At 33.9% G+C, this 17250-nt stretch overlaps 2 protein-coding genes across 2 annotated transcripts; both read right to left on the reverse strand.

The window, feature by feature from the left end:
* Nucleotides 1-393: 393 nt before the first annotated feature.
* LOC107471046 (uncharacterized) lies at nt 394-1404 on the reverse strand. Its single transcript, XM_016090489.1, has 2 exons — nt 810-1404; nt 394-689 (listed from the first exon to the last, which is right to left on the reverse strand). The coding sequence occupies exons 1-2, from the start codon at nt 1402-1404 to the stop codon at nt 394-396; spliced, it is 891 nt and encodes a 296-aa protein (XP_015945975.1).
* Nucleotides 1405-1915: 511 nt separating this feature from the next.
* Nucleotides 1916-5159, reverse strand: LOC107471045 (uncharacterized). Its single transcript, XM_016090488.1, has 3 exons — nt 3534-5159; nt 2976-3425; nt 1916-2044 (listed from the first exon to the last, which is right to left on the reverse strand). The coding sequence occupies exons 1-3, from the start codon at nt 5157-5159 to the stop codon at nt 1916-1918; spliced, it is 2205 nt and encodes a 734-aa protein (XP_015945974.1).
* Nucleotides 5160-17250: the final 12091 nt, after the last annotated feature.

Consider the following 17250-nt stretch of genomic DNA (forward strand, 5'->3'; position numbering starts at 1 on the left):
CTCCGTCCCTGTTCCCCTCCAATAGAGACTAGTAGGGAGATTATCCCGTCTGGCTTGATGAAGTTATCACCTAGCCCTACGACACCGTGCTGGTGAGTCGTCAGGTCGGCGTCCCGCAGTCCTAATGTATCGAAGACGTTGCGGAACATAATGTTCGAGTCTGCCCCTGTATCTATAAGGATCCGTTTGACGAGGCCAGTTCCCACCCAGGCCGTAATGACCATGGGGGGCTTTCCAGGATCTCGTCGAACCATTGGTCTTTAGGTCCAAAGGAAATGGACGAGGCCCTTTTGGAGCTTCGTGAGGTTGAGGAGGAGATCGCCAGGACTTTGGTGTCTTTTCTATGTGCTGATCTTGATCTTGGGGCTGTGTTCCTCGCGGTCATTACATTTACTACGGTGAGCCGTGGTCCTCGTCCCTTGGCTCTTGTCGTCGCTTCGCCGTTCGGGACTTGTCTTCCCCATCTTGGTTGAGACCCCGTCTCCTCGGTTCTCTGATGAGGTGAGAGAAATCAGCTAGTTTCCCATCCCTAATCGCTTGTTCGAGCGCATCTTTTAGGTCGAAATAGTCCTGCGTTTTGTGTCTGTAGCCCTTATGGTAATCGCAGTAAAGGCTCTTGTTACCGCCAGTCCGGTTTTTCAATGGACGGTGCTTCGACAAGATTCCCTTCTCAGCTATCTGCTGGTAGACTTCAATGATGGGACGAGTGAGGAGAGTGTAGTTGGTGAACTTTCCCACACGAGGAAACGGTCTAGGAGTCCTGTTTGGACCGCCGTCTCTGGCGTGCTCCTTCTATCTTTCTCCGTTGCCATGTTGCCTGGGGTGAGTATAGGAGGGTTGCCGCTTGTTGGCAGCCACTACTCGGCTGACTTCCTCATCATTAACATATTCGCGGGCTACCGTTTGGATCTCTTGCATCGTCCAAACTGGCTTTGTGGTGAGATGTTTTCTGAAGTCCTCGTTGAGAAGTCCGTTCGTCAGGCAGAGACTCACCACCGAAACTGTTAACCCCTCGATTTCCAAGCATTCATCATTGAAGCGATCTAGGTACTTTCTGGTCGTCTCGTCGGCTTTCTGAGTGACGCCGAGCAGATTAATCGGGTGTTTGGCCTTGGCGATTCTGGTGGTGAATTGGGCTAAGAAGGCGCGGCTGATATCCGAAAAACCTGCCACGGACCCCTGTGGGAGGCTATTGAACCACCGTATCATAGGGCCTGCCAGGGTAACTGGAAAAGCGCGACACCTTACTTCGTCTCCTACTCCCTCGAGGTTCATTCGGGCCTCAAAGGCCGTGAGGTGCTCCTGTGGGTCTTGTGTCTCGTCATACCTCATGCCCATTGGTTTGTCAAAGTGCTTTGGCAACCGGACCTCGAGGATAGAACGATGGAATGGGGTGGCGTCCATGATGACGGGTCGCCGTGTTCCCCCGGACCTCTCTTCTCCGTTTTTGCGGTCTCGTCTCATGACGCCCGCCTGTTTGCCCCGGGCGTAGATGATTGTGTCGTTTCGCCTCTTGGGGTGTTCAACATTCTCCTGGCTACTCCCCGATTCTGATCTCGGGACGGAAGTACGTCAGGAGCGACTACTTCGGTGGGAGGTTCTTCCCCAACTCTCGGGAGACTGAGAGTAATCGGGATCAGATGTCTGTTGACGGTGTTCCTGATCTGCCAGTTGGCGCTCCAAGTTCTGCACCCTATGGCGCAACTCCTGTATTATCCTGGCCCTGCTGCTACCGGTTCCCCCGAAGGGGCGCCTTTCTTGTGCTCTCGACTGCGGCTCGGTTCGTCGTGGAGAGGATCTCAGCCGCTCGCGGTGGGAGGCAACGGAGGCCGCCCCCTCGGGGCCCGCTGCGCAGCCGTGGTCCCCCGGACCAGGCACGATCTCCATTCAGGATCCCCACAGACGGCGCCAATGTTCAATAAGTCGGGTACCGAACGGTTCGGAGTGGTCCTCGTGTGGATAGCTGGGGCGTGATCTGGAATGGCTCGTGAGGGCGAGATGGGAAACCGACGTTCCAAGCTCTCGACAAAGAGGGGGATGTCACCTGCAATGACTCTCCGACGCTCAACTCAGTCGAATGTGCAGGCAAAAAAGAGGGTAAGGCAGTGTGTGACGTACCTTGGGGGAGGGATAGGTCCCTCCCCATTTATACCATGTCAGAGGTGGGCCCCGCAAAGACAGGCCCACCTTCCTCGAAGCTTCCTCGCACAGCTGTAGCAGAGAGCTGTCAAGGACGCGTGTCCGGGTCGCGAAGTGAGCCGAATGTGCCCGACCGTTCGGGTCGGGTCATCCGTGGGTCGGGTTGACCCCCGAGTGGTTTGGGCCAGGCCGTAACAGGTTCCTTTCTATAACTCATAAGGAATTTTCTTTAACCCTTTTTCGAATGATAGTCCTATTCAAAATATAACAAGCTGTGTTTACAGCTTCAACCCACAAAAATTTTGGAACATTATTTGCACAAAGCATAGCCCTAGTCATTTCTTGAAGGCTTCTATTCCTTCTTTCAACTACCCCATTTTCTTGAGAAGTTCTAGAACATGAAAAATTATGAGCAATTCTAAAATCATCACAGAATTTTTCAAAATCGTGATTTTTAAATTCTTTTTCCTGATCACTTCTTAAGTGGGCAACTTTTAAATCTTTTTCAATTTGAATCCTTTTACAAAGGGTTGAAAGAGCATGGAAAGCATCATTCTTATGAGGTAGGAAGAGTACCCAACCGAATCTAGAGTAGTCATCCACCACCACCAAATCATAATGTTTACCTCCTAAACTTTGGGTTCTAGTGGGACCAAAAAGATCAATGTGCAACATTTTCAATGGCCTCTTGGTAGAGATTCCATCTTTTGGTTTAAAAGAGGATTTTACTTGTTTGCCTAGTTGACAAGCATCACAAGTAATATCCTTATCAAATTTAATGTTTGGAATTCCTCTTACCAAGTTTTTCTTAACAAGCTTAGAAATTTGGTACATACTTGCATACCCAATTTCTTATGCCAAAGCCATTTTTCAGATTCAAATGATGTAAAACATGTCACATTTTGATCTTTTAAATCCTTAAGAGTCAATCCATACACATTATTACACCTTTTAGCTTCAAACAAGATTTTTCCAGATTTTTCACAAATAACTAAGCAATCTAATTTTCTAAAAATAAATTCATAACCAAGATCACATAATTGGCTAATGCTTAGTAAATTGTGTTTCAGCCCATCAACAGGTAAAACATCATTTATGAAGGAAGAGAAGCTTTTACCAACTTTTTCTATGGCCACCATCTTTCCTTTTCCATTATCACCGAAAGTGACAAACCCTCTATCATATTCATCAAGCTTAATGAAGAAGGTTGCCTTTCCGGTCATGTGCTTAGAGCATCCACTATCCATATACCACATGTTGTCCTTCCGCTTGGATGCTAGGCAAACCTACAAAATAATCTCAACTGACCTTAGGTATCCAAATCTTTTGGATCTTTTGACGTCAAACCTTCTTCTTTGTCCCAAGCCATTATAGTCACAAACAATTTTACAAACTTTGTCTCCAATTATTCTTTCACTAAAGAAACATTGAATAGGAAAGTGTCCATTCCGGTTGCATAATCTACAAAATCTATGAGTTGCTGTTTTCACAAAGCTTGTTGAGTTTTGAAACCTTACATCATTTGAAGATGATGTCATGTTTGTAAAAGAAGATTTTTCAACAGATTTTCCAAATTTATGAAAACCCAACCCAGCTTTATCATAAAGAGGTTTTTGACTAGCCAAGAGTTTATTTAAATTTTCTGAGCTTTGAGCAAAGTTGGTTAAGTCTTCTTTAAGCCTTTTTATCTCTTTATGCAGCCACTTATTTTCTTCAAAATAATTCAGATTTGCAGTTACCGAATGGTGGTATTCACAAATTTTAATTTGAGCTTGTAACTGCTTGTTTTCTTCAACAAGTTCAACAGCAGTTTCAGCCTCCCTTAGTTTATCTTTCAAAAAATCATTTTCAGCTTTTAGAATAGCAATTTGAGACTCAAGATCTTGATTTTCTCTTAGGAAGCATCTAATCTTTTCAGAAAGGTGATCTATCATGAGATGAAGGTCTTCAGTGTCAGGGTTAGGGAAAACTACCTGTTCCACGTGATCTGCCATGAGGCAAGTTTGAGACTTGGTTTCAGATTCTTCATCTTCATCATAATCGTTTTCCAAGTTTTTCCAAGAATCCATGAGTTCCTTCTTCCTTCCTTCTTTCGGCTTCTCTTCTTTCTTCAGTTTGGGGCAATTAGATTTGAAGTGTCCAGCCTCTTTGCATTTATAGCAGATCACTTTGCTGAGATCCTTCTTCCTTGAGTTGCTTCCTTTGTTTCTTTCCTTCATTTTTACCATTTTTCTGAATTTCTTAGCAAACAAAATAAAATCATTTTCAGAAGAGTTATCACTGGATTTATTATCCAGAGGGTTAGTAACAGATTTGAGAGATATTCCTTTCTTTTTTGTATCTTTTTTCAAGTATGTGTGTTCAAAAGCAAGTAAATTTCCTCTCAAATCATCATAAGTCATGGAATCAAGACCACTACTCTCAGATATCACTATTGTCTTAGTTTCCCATTCTTTTGTAAGACTTTTCAAAATTCTCTTCATAAGCACAGATTCTGGATTTGTGATCCCCATAGCATCCAAGCCATTGATGATGATGTTGAATCTTTCAAACAATTCATCTATCATTTCTCCTTCCTTCATTGAGAACATTTCATACTCTCTGTTTAGCATGTCTATTCTAGTCTTCTTCACTAGAGTTGGTCCTTCATGAGTGATTTGAAGTTTGTCCCAGATTTCCTTTGCTGTTGTGCATCTTGATACCCATCGGTATTCCTCGAAACTGATTGTACAGTTGAGCAAGTTGATAGCCTTGGCATTGAGCTCCACCTTTTTTCTGTCTTCTTCAGTCCAACTGCCTTCACCTTTGAGAGAAACCACACCATCAGCTCTTGTAGTGGTTGGAAATTGACGACCTTCGAAGATTATTTTCCAGAGTCTATAATCTACTGATTGAATAAAGATCTTCTTTCTTTTCTTCCAATAAGTGTAGTTCTTTCTATTAAAGAGAGGAGGTCTATTGCTTGATTTCTCTTCTGTCAGAGTATAGGCCACCAGGTTCAAGCCACTATTATCTGTCATCAAGATCTTTTCTCCAAGCTGCAAAACTTGATCTCTTTGAGACCACGCTCTGATACCAATTGATGGTAATCAGTGACTAAGAGAAGGGGGGTTGAATCTTAGCCCTTTTTTCTTGAGAACACTTTCTGCTTTTTATGAATGCTTTAGGAAATATTTCTTATTTTTGTCTCGTAACTAGTCAAGAGACATTTTCTTTTTGTCTCGTAACCAGTCAGGAGATATTTTGCAATTTTGTCTCCTAGGCAACAGAATCAGAAATGGAGTAGAAGAGAGAGAGAGAATCACACCAAGAAGTATCCTGGTTCAACTGCTAACTACAATGCAGCCTACATCCAGTCTCTATCACAATAATGATGGAATTTCACTATAATCATACAGATTACAAACACCAATTCTCCCTAGGAACTACCCTTCCTATCTGGGACAAGTCCATAATCTATTCCCAATCCTAAACTTGACTTGGTCACCTACCAAGCTATCAACTACTAAGTGCTAACCCAACTTTCAAGGGAATTCCCACAGAATCATGATACACAACACAGATGTACAAAGGACCTCTAAGACACCTATGGCTTTTTCTTTAATTTTGTACACTTTGCCGTATTTTACTCACTGACTTTTTCTTACAAACCTCACTGTTTGCCTTTTTCACCATGAGACTCAGACAGACAAAACTAAAGAAAATATAAAATGAAACACATTGAAGGAGAATAACTTCTATTAGCTTGGGTAGCTATGACAACTCTATGTTGTCTCTCCTTGTCTCAAACCTTGGCCGTTCACCCTTATTATAGAAGGGAAAGCTTTCAAAGTTGAAACGGTTCAACCGAGCCAACTTCTTCTTCTTCAACACTAATACCAGTTCAAACAGAGAGTCGAGAGAGGGAATCGAAAGCAAAAACCAACATGCAATTACCTCTCTCTCATCCCTTCTCATCAAGCTTCATCAATCTGAGCCTTCTATCTTGACTTGGTCCCCAAGAAGAATTTCTGACCCTTGATGAACACTTGATCCTTGACAGTTTCATCTGCTCCACTTATGCTTCCTCCTCCATGTAGCTACAGTAGCTACCTTCTATGTTGGATGAACAAAAAATAGAAACGAGCCATATCATAGGGATCTTCTTCTCTGACCAAATTGGATTGCTACCATTTTTAGGCATAGAGATCTTGAGGTTTCTTCACCACATCTTGCCATTAGTGGTAAAGATCTCAGTCACACCATACCTTGGATCTTCTTTTTGCTAAGGCTATTATCATCTTAGCCTCTTGTTTATTCATAGCTTTTCTGTAATTTTTCTGATAGTTTGCTTCAATCCTTTTTTCCTGTTAGACATGACCGAAAGAGAGAGAAGAGAGAAGAGAGAAAAGCTTTCAATGTAATTGATGAATGAAATTAAAATGAGTTAATTTTTCACTCCCTATGTATAGTAACGTATAACTCATTAAAAGCAACCAAATCAATTTCAACTTTCTCTTTCCTATTACTAATGCAATTAAATCCATTTAATTAGATTTGAATTCCATTCAAAGAGGGGAGTGGGTAACCGAGGAAAGCATGCATCAATGCTTTCTTTTTTCTTCCAATTTTCGGACCAAGCCTTTGTTGGTATTATAACAAGGATTAATTAGGCTTGCTCAATAAATTTTGGCCTAACTAACATAATAATTCAGCCACACATCATCTAGCATTTTCGCACAAAGCTGAATATTATCATCACATTGGGCTTTGTTTAATTTTTGGTCCAGTCACACAATCTGCACACAACAAAATTGTTAATCAACCAAATTATCATTACAATACAATTAAGTTAACAATTTTGTATTTTAATCCCTTTTTAATTAATGTTTGATCATTATAATAATTTGGAGTTTTCAAAACTCAACAAATTTATATATGTTTCAAGAAAAAAATATGATAATTTAATTTTTGAATTAAGTTGGAATGAACTATATACTTTTTGTAGGGATGAGTCTTTTAATATAATAAGCTTTTATGATATTAATTTTATAATAAAATGAGATGAGACATTAATATATTTTTTTAATCAAAAATAGGAAGATTCGAACTCGTAACCTTTTAGATGAGTATGAAAAGATTATGTTATTTGAGTTATAACTCATTGGCATGAGACATTGATATTTGATAGAGATAAAATAATATATTTAATATTTTATCTTTTAAAGATTATTTTTTTATGAAGTTTATTTAATTTTATTAAAAAAATTTTAATAACTTTGAAGCAAAATTCTAAATCTATCACAAAGATAACGTGTTAAAAAAAAGCCATGTGCATATGAAATATAAAGAGTAATTTATCTTAACAAATGACTGGAATTCAAATAAAATTATACATTACTTTTTACTGAAATTTGATTATACGTCTCTCCTATTTGAATTTTTGTAAATTGAATAAGTTAAATTCAATTTGTACATACACACATAAATCGATTCATATAAATTCTGTTTATGCTCAAAAGCTAGAATTTATATAAATCGAATTAAATCAATTTAATTTAAAAGTGTAGAAAAAATAGTACTTCGCTTTTAAAAATTTAGGATTTTGGTCATGAAAAATTAAAAGAGCCCAATTCAATTTATAATAGTAAATTGAATTAATCCAATTTGATTTATTAAGATTGGTCTATATTATTACCACTCTAATTCGATTTAGTCTTGTGATGGCTAATTATAGAAATTTAAATGGGTCCTTTAAATATTTAAAGGTATTGATCATATTAAATAATTTAATATATTAAAGTATTTAATAAATTTTAATTTTTTATATGAAAATATTTTAGATACTATTTACATGTATAAATTAATTTCAATATAGTTAATTTTTAACATATCAATAATATGATTGAAATAATTATTATTTAAACTAAATTGAATTATCTCGATTAATTTTCTCTAAAAGTTTTCATTTTTGATAAGAATCTTGTTTCTTAATTAATAGTTATGTAGTGTAACATACAAGTCATTTTGGTTTACAAGTCATACAAGTTGGGTCAAACCCAACAAAAAGGACGCTCACCCATACGAGCGTGTTAACACGCGCGCTTCTCAATGGTTTCCATAGCGCGCTTCGTATTCCTCTTCTTCTTCCTCCTTTTCCTTCTTCTTCTCCTTTTTCTTTGCATTTCTTCTCTTTTTCTTCGCGTATTTCATCTTCATCGTCATTTTTTTATTAGTGTTGTTGTTGCTGCATTTTTTTCTTCCTTCTCTTTCTATTAATTTTGCAACATTATGTATTTTTTTCTTTGTTTGATTTTTTCCTCCCAAGAAGAATTATGAAAATATAAAATAAGAAGATGGAGAAAAATAAGAAGCAGCAGAAGATAAGGAGGGAAAAGAGAAAGAGTTTTAAATTATACAGAACTTATCAGCACACATATACAAAAAATTCTTAAAGAATATACTCAAATATCTTTGTATTACATCCAAAATTGCTGCAAATACAGAAAAATGTTTCCTTTAATACTGCATTTTTCTTCTTTTTTTCTTATTTCTTTCTTTCTTTTAGTTGAACCAATGTAAGTTCATCATCTTTCAAGTAATTTTGTACCATTATGTGTTTCTTCTTTTTTTTTTAATTCTTATTAAAAGAGTAAAACAAGAAGAAATTTGAGAAGATAAAATAAGAAAAAAAAGATGAATAAAAAAAATGATGAAAAAGAAGAAGAAGAATCAACAAAAGATGAGGAGGAGGGAGAAGAAGAGTTTTGAATTATGAAAAACTTATCAACATACATACACCAAAAATTCTTAAAAAATGCACTAAATATCTTCGTGTTACACCTAAATTTGCTGCAAATACAAAAAATATTTTCTCTAATGCTGCATTTTTTTTCTTCTTCTTTTTTTCCTTATTTCTTTATTTCTTTTAGTTGATCGAATGTAAGTTCATTAACTTCCAAGTAATTTTATACTATTATGTGTTTCTTCTTCTTCTTTGTTTGATTTTTTTTTGTTTTTATTCTTATTAAAAGAGTAAAACAAGAAGAAATTTGAGAAGATAAAACAAAAAAAAAGATGAATAAAAAAAAGATGATGATGCTGATGATTAAAAAGAAGAAAAAGAAGCAGTAGAAGATAAGGAGGAAGGGAAAGAAGAGGTTTGAATTTTGCAAAATTTATCAACACACACACAAAAAATTCTTAAAGAATACACCCAAATATTTTCGTGTTACACCCAAATTTACTATAAATACAGAAAAATATTTTATTCAATACAAAACTTTTACATTACATTCAAAACAATAATTTGAACAATAATCAATTTCGTTTTGGTTCAATTATAATTTGAAGTTAAATTATTCATTAACTTCAACAACGAGATAAGGAGGAGAATGAGGAAAAGGAAGGAGGAGAAGAAATTCCAATGAAAAAAGAAGGAGGAAGAGGTGGTGTTGGTGACGACGATAACAAAAGAATGTGCAGTAATGGTACGAAGAAGAACATACGCGCGTTAATTGAAAAATCTATTAAATTAGGAGGCGCGTGAAATCGACATGCTAGAGCCTAGAAGAGACACGTATGACGTGAAATAGAATATATGGACTTGTATGACTTGTATAGTTAAAATGCTTGTATGTGGAGAATAATTCATGTCGAAAATGTTATTTGTACACTAAAATTAGCCATTAAAATCAGTCACCAATGTATTTGTATATAAATACATGTATAGTTCAATTTATTTTCAATTGTGAACATTCAACCAATAAAAAAGAAGATCACTATTATAACAAAAATAAAAAATATATGTGTGTGTGTGTGTGTGAACATTCAACCAATAAAGAAGAAGATCACTATTATAACAAAAATAAAAAATAATTTTTTAAAAGAAGGAAGACAAAAACATAAACTTTTTTTATGTCATAAATATTATAACAAAAATATACTTTTAATTGAGTGAGAAATATAAAACTACTTTTTTTATTTTTTTATATTGTTTAAAGAATTTAGTTATACTTATACACATATTAATATATGATATAATTTTTATTTAAAAGTACTATATTTTGACAAGATATATAATTTGTATGAAACAGTAGTTCAAGTAATCAATAGAAAAAATATTATCTTAACATACAAAAAATGAGAATTTTTTTCAAAAAAGCTTCAATTTGAGAACATCCTATTCTTCACTTATATGAAATAATAGTTCAAGTAATCAATAAAAAAAATTACCTTAATATATAAAAAATATGAGAATTTTTTTCAAAAGTTTTAAAACAGCATAAAACAAAATAAAAAAATTTTAATTTAAGAATACCTATTTTACATAACCTTTTCTGTTTCGGTTTCAGTTAGATGCCTGATTCCATATTCCTTCAGCCATCTCTTCGCCAGCAAGACATTTTTGCGCTCTGTTTTAATATATAATATAACTTTTTATATTTTTATTTAAAAGTGTTATATTTTGTATAAATTAATTATTTTAAATAAAATATAATTGACAAAGATATATCATTTATATAAAATAATAGCTCAAATAATCAATAAAAATATTATTTTAACATATAATAAATATGAGAATTTTTTTCAAAAGTTTTAAAACATCATAAAACAAAATAAAAAAAAATTCAATTTAAAAACACCTCCTATGGATTTTTTTCGTTATAAATTATTAAAAATATTTATTTTTCAGAAACCCGGTTTTAATCTTTATTTACAGGAATGAACGTTTTTTTTGTAATTAGAGCAAGTTTGCCATACCCTCGGCGAACTTTGTATATATTATAAGGTTCGCCGTACCCCCGGCAAACTATATGCAAAGTTCAGCGTATTATAAATTCGAAGTGGGACCATTGTCCCTTGTCCTTTTCTTTTCACACCTTCTCCCAGTTTTTATTCTGTTAGAACTTTCCGTATTCCAGCGTTAAAGAGATTCGATATTCACAGCATCAGCAGTTTGAGGTTAGTAATTAATATGTTAGTTTGAGTAATTTTTCTCAGACTAGTTAGAGTTACCTATTATTTCTTATTTAGTGGTTGCGTGCTAATTATACTTAGAGTTACTGTTTACTCTTTATTTTATGTTATTCGATGGTTGTTGAATGTTTTTAACATGTGAATTAGTATGCTGTTAGTCTATTTCTTTGTTAGTTTAGTAAAAAAAATTGGTTGAAGTTGTTAGTTAAATCTTAATAAAATTAAGTTAGAATGTAGGAGGTTTAAGTGAGTAATAGGTTAGGGTTGCCTAGGGTTTTAGTGAAAGTGAGGTAGTTTTTGGGTTTATCAAATATGTTTGTTAACAAATCTTGTTAATGTGAAACAAATGCTGATAAGTACATGTTATGTTGTTTAAATTGGTTGTGTTAGATGGAGTAACAGTTATTGGGATACGAGGGGACCCTCTACAGATTAGATCAGGTCGAGCACATTGCTGGCAGACTTGATCAAGTGGTATGATTCAATATTGTTGTCATTTATCTCTCTTTAATTATGAAACAGTGAACTTGTGCTATTTAGAGTTAACGCTATTTTTTTGTTTTGTTTTTAATTTTATCTTTCCGTTTGATAGGCACCTCGAATCTTGCGCACCAGGCAGAATTTCAGGGTCCGAAAGCCAAGTTATACCTCGCCGAAGTTCGGCCAAAACCAACTTTCTGAAAAAACTTGCAAAACCTCTTTTCTCATTCAAACAATTCTCATGCTCCCAATACATTCACCTGCACATACTAACATCAACAAGTCATATTTCCTCAGCACCATATCCACCATAAACATCATACTTCACACCCACAATTATCACATATACACAAGCCAAAACCACCAACAACAATTGCATATATACAAGCCAAGTCTCACAATTTATGAATTAGACATTTGTGTCCTCAATTCATTGATTAACATTTCATTAATCCTTCGACTATCAATACCACATCAATCCATATTTAATAACAAAACAAAACTACAATATACACATACGTTCTAACTTATCCTATGGTCATCTAACCTAAGTTTTCACAGAACGTTACATATTAAATGTAAGCAACCTAAACCATACCTTGGCCGATTTTCACGTAACGACCAAATCAATTTATTCAAAACCAAGACAGCTCCTCAAAATTCAACAAACTCTAAGCTCAGCTTCCTCCAAGTTCCAATATTCACAATTTCAAGCTCCAATTATTTATTTTCATCCTAATACACATTTATAACACATATATATATCTAATTTAATACTCAAAACTCATATTCAATAAAATTAAAATAGAATTATCGTATCCTCAACTTACCCAAACTTCACATAAGCAAAAGTGAACGTTTTTCTCAAGTTAATTGGATCCTAAAACATCATAAATCAAAGAAATTCAACTTCCTATTCAATAGTTCAAGAATTGGGGGAAGAGGAGACTGAGGGTGAAATAACAAGTTACCTATGAAATTGTTCCGATAGAAATGTAGAGCTCGACACGATGAACGCGTCGCCGCAAACGGTGCGGCGATCGGAACTCAGACGGAGAAGTTACAGGAGTTGAAAATTTGCCGTAAGGTTTCGGGGTGTTTCGCTTTTCTTCTCCCTGGGAAGATTTCACCTTCGTGTTGCTGAAATAAGGGAGAAGGCAATGCTGGGTTCATTTAATAGGTCGGTCTGGTTGGACTGACGATCCAGTTTGGATTCGGTTCAACCGATTCGGCCTGTCCGGTCTAATTTTGGACCGTTTTTTTCGATATTAGTGTTAAAATTTTTGTTTCGATGAGATCTATCCTAATTTGATATAATATTTGCATTTCTAATCTTTCTTATTAAAAACTAATTTATTGACTAATTATTTACTAATTTATCGGGGTTTACATAAAAGTTACCTAATGAAAGAGTAATTGGTAAAGAAATGATATTTTCTTCTAGCATATATGGTCTTTTATAGTGATAAAATAAAAATAAAAAAATAAAAATATGTATTTTTATATTAGGAATAGAATTTGATAGTTATCCTAATAAAATTAAATAACTAATTATTAGTTAGAATTCATGTATTTAAATAAATAAAATAAATTAAATAAAACTACTTTTAAAAAATAATCAAATCAATTAGTTGATACAAATAATTAGTATAATTGATTTTATTTAATTTATTGAATTCAAAAAAAATAAATTAAGAAATAATTGATTGAATTAATTAATTGATATAATTAATTTATTATAATTAATTGGATTTAATGAATTAAAAAAATAAATAGAAAAACATAGGAGATAATAATTTTTTTAATTAAATTAATCTGTATTTATTGTATTTAATTAGTATAAGTAACAAATCATCGAAGGTTATTATATACTTTATAAATTAATGAATTAAAATAATTAATATAATAAATTACAATTAATTTATTGATATAAATTATAATAAATCGTTTGATATAATTAATTTACTGTAATAAATTATATTCAATGAGTTATAAAAAATAAATTAAAAAACACGCTCAAAAATATGCCACATCAGCTCTATCATTAAGTGTAGAAATTCAATTTTTATATAATAGAAATATACATTCTTATATATGTTATAGAAATATGATTTGATTCTATTAACTTGCCAAAATTTTTAAATTTGTCACGTATATTTAGTGTGGAATTATAATTTTTCTAAATTAAATTTAGAAGAGAGAATAGTGCTTTTATTTTGGAGAAAAAATAAATTCATAAGAAATTGATACCTCACTTTCATTAGTTGATAATGTATTAATTATTTATTAAATATATTTATTTTAGAAAAAAATACATTCATAAAAAGTTCACACCTTATTTTTATTAATCAGAAAAAAAATCTAATTTTAATATATTATTAAGTAGATAAATAAGTAGATAGATATATTTATAGTTTAACCAAATGATTTGGAAAGAGTAATAACGATGAAATTTGCCGAGAATTCTCACAAACATCTTAAAGTATTAGTAAATGATAGTATAACAAATTATTCGAATCAGGTAGTTACTATTTATTTGCTAAAATAGATTACTATTTAAAATATAAAAGTGAGGTAGTTACTTTTATTAACATCCTTGTGTATTATTATAGAGAACTCTAATGAAAAACTTTTTCAAGAATGCTCTAAAATATCTTTGGAATTTGTTAAATAATTTAAATATAAATTATTATTTGAGTTTAATCTTTATTTATTAACATAAAAGAATTTACGCAACCGTCAAATTAAATTTATATATTTAAATACATACTCTTCTCTCTCTTTTCACATCACCATTTTTATCTTTGTTTTTTTTTTTATCTTTAAAAAATTTGTCACATGCAGGTATAAATTTTATGGCTCATATTAATTGGATAAATTTAAAATATTTAGTTTTTATATTTTATATGAATAGTTAACGGTTCAAAGAATAATATATTAACGGTTGAAGGAGGATAATAAAAATACTAAATTCTATCATCAATTCTCCAATTTTAAATTTAAAAAAATAAAATTTAAAAATTAAAAAAGAATGATAGAAATTATGCCATTATTTATGAAAAGATTGTTACGGTTGCCAAGAAATATTTTAAAGAAATATTTATTTCAACTAACAATGCTGATTCAACTCCTCCATTTAAAGATTTTGGTGCTAAAGTTATTCCTATCATGAATCGTAACTTGTTGCGTCCAATCTCAATGGAAGAAGTTAAGAGAGCAGTTTTTAGTGTTCATTCCCAGAGTGTCCCAAGTGATAATAGATTCACTTTTAAATTCTTTCAATTTTATTGGGATATTGTAGTGGAAGATGTTTTTAAAGCAATCCAAAATTTCTTTGTTAGTGGTAGAATATTAAAAAACTTCAACCACACCCACATTTGCTTAATTCCTAAGATCCCAGATGCAAAGGTAATGGCCTAGGTTAAACCTATAAATCTTTCTTCAGTTATCTACAAATTTATTTCCAAAGTATTGGTTCATCGTCATGAATTGTTTGATTAGTCCAACTCAAAGTGCCTTTGTGAAAGACCGACAAATCTCTGACAATATTCTTATAGTCCATGAATGCATGCACTACTTGAAGACTAAGAAGAGAGGTTTGGTGAATGAGATGGCTTTGAAACTTGATATGAACAAAGCATATGATAGAATTGAGTGGCTATTTCTATGGTTTATACTAGAGAAGCTTGGTTTTGATTCAAGATGGATTGGCTATATATAAGAGGTGGTGACAACTATTTCTTACTCTGTTGTTATTGAAGGACAACCCTATAGCTTTTTCAAGCCAAATAGAGGTATTCGTCAAAGTGACCCTCCATCTCCCTATCTTTTTATATTTTGTGCGAAAGGTTTTTCCTACATTCTGAACAAGGCAGAGCAAAACAGTATCCTCTTAGGTATTTAAATTAATCGAAGATTCCCAGTAATGAATCACCTTCTCTTTGCAGATGGCTCAATTCTATTTTGTAAAGCGAATGAGGATAGTTGTGACAGAATTATGGAGCTGCTTTTGAATTATGAGAATGTGAGTGGCTAAAATGTGAACTTAGATAAATCATCTTTGTTTTTCAGCAATAACACTCTTAGGGAGGTTCAATTGAACTTGGCGGCTAGACTGAATGTTAATCACATAGGAGGCCAAGATAAATACTTGGGATTGCCCTCGGTTATCCAACGTTCTAAGAAAGCAACCTTCAGTTCCATTAAAGAGAAAGTAAGAAAGAGGGTTCAAGGATGGAAAAGGAGACTCCTTTTCAGCTGGCAGACATGTTTTGATAATAGCAGTGGGAGAGGCGATTCCTATTTACTCTTTGTCTTGCTTTAAATTCCCTGACTCCCTAATTAGAGAAATTCATGGTATTTTATCTCAATTTTGGTAGAGTAAAAAATGTTCAGAAAAAAAATGGCTTGGGTGAATTAGGATATTATGTCAAGACCTAAAAAAGAAGGCGATCTCGGATTTAAAGACTTATAAGCCCAAAATCTAGCATTGCTTGCTAAATAATGCTGGAAACTAGCTACCAAACCAGATTCCCTTATAGCCAGGGTCTATAAAAAAATACTATAGATATAGTTTTATCATAAAAGTAGAGACGGGTAACTTACCTTATTGGGAATGGCAGAGTGTTCTACAAGGTCGTTCAATTCTGGAAAAGTAGCTTACTTGGTGGGTTGGCAATGGCAACAATATCCAAATTCTCACTAATCCTTGGCTCCCTCTTAATCATCCATTCCTAATCCCTCCTTCAGCTATCACAGAAATTTAGAGACATAACATTACATGGGTAAAAGATTTAATGCTACCCAATAGAAGTTGGAATCAGAATCTAATTAATCAACTCTTCTTACCTAAAACTAGTAAGCAAATTCTATCAATCACAATCTCAGAAAGTGAAGACAGATTTTAATGAATTGCAACTTGAAGCAGGAAATATAAGGCAAGCTCTAGCTACCAAGTGGTGTATCATTTCAAGCACTCTCCAATAGAGTTTTGTCCAGAAATTCTCCAACGTAAAGAAATCTGGTGTCAAATGTGGAGGCTCTCTTGATGCGTGAGCATCTTTCTTATCTTTTCCTAGTGAATTTGCATTTAAGTTGTTGAGTTTAATCAATAATTAATTATCTTTTAGCCACTATGGATACTACTTTGAGTCTCGTGCAATTTTGTTTATTTTAGGTAGCATTTGGCTGGATTTGATGGAGAGGAAGCTTGTACAAATGGAAGGAGCACAAGAATTAAAGGAGATGATCAGCGAGGAGCGACACGTACACGTACCTGACGCGTGCGCGTGATTTGGAGATTTGTGCAGCGACGCGTGCGCGTACCTGACGTGTACGCGTGACACCCGAAGAAGACCATCGACGCGTACACGTGACTGATGCGTACGCGTGACATGCGCCACATGCAGAAAACGCAGAAAATGCTGGGGGCGATTTCTGGGCTCCATTTTAGCACTGAAGTAAGGCCCAGCTCCCTGCCAAGTTAGGCACAGATCCAGTGAAGTCAAGTGGTCCCCACGTTACAAGGCGCAGATTATTTAATTAATTCTGATTTAAATTTAAATTTTAAAATAGAAAAAGATATTATTTTAATTTTAGATATTAGATTTTAAATTAATTAGGATTAGATATAAAAGATATTATGATTCCCTTCCACAAGGGGATTCCACCTCA

The sequence above is a fragment of the Arachis duranensis genome, chromosome 10 (genome assembly GCF_000817695.3).
Source record: "Arachis duranensis cultivar V14167 chromosome 10, aradu.V14167.gnm2.J7QH, whole genome shotgun sequence".
NCBI classification, from domain to species: domain Eukaryota; kingdom Viridiplantae; phylum Streptophyta; class Magnoliopsida; order Fabales; family Fabaceae; genus Arachis; species Arachis duranensis.

Coding starts and splice junctions, on each gene's coding strand:
- LOC107471046 (XM_016090489.1), bottom strand. CDS start 1,404: ATGGACGCCACCCCATTCCATCGTTCTATCCTCGAGGTCCGGTTGCCA. Junction 690..809: donor TACTCACCCCAGGCAACATG/GCAACGGAGAAA, acceptor CCATCATTGAAG/TCTACCAGCAGATAGCTGAG.
- LOC107471045 (XM_016090488.1), bottom strand. CDS start 5,159: ATGACAGATAATAGTGGCTTGAACCTGGTGGCCTATACTCTGACAGAA. Junction 3,426..3,533: donor AAAGAATAATTGGAGACAAA/GTTTGTAAAATT, acceptor ATTATTTTGTAG/GTTTGCCTAGCATCCAAGCG. Junction 2,045..2,975: donor ATAAGAAATTGGGTATGCAA/GTATGTACCAAA, acceptor GAGTCATTGCAG/GTGACATCCCCCTCTTTGTC.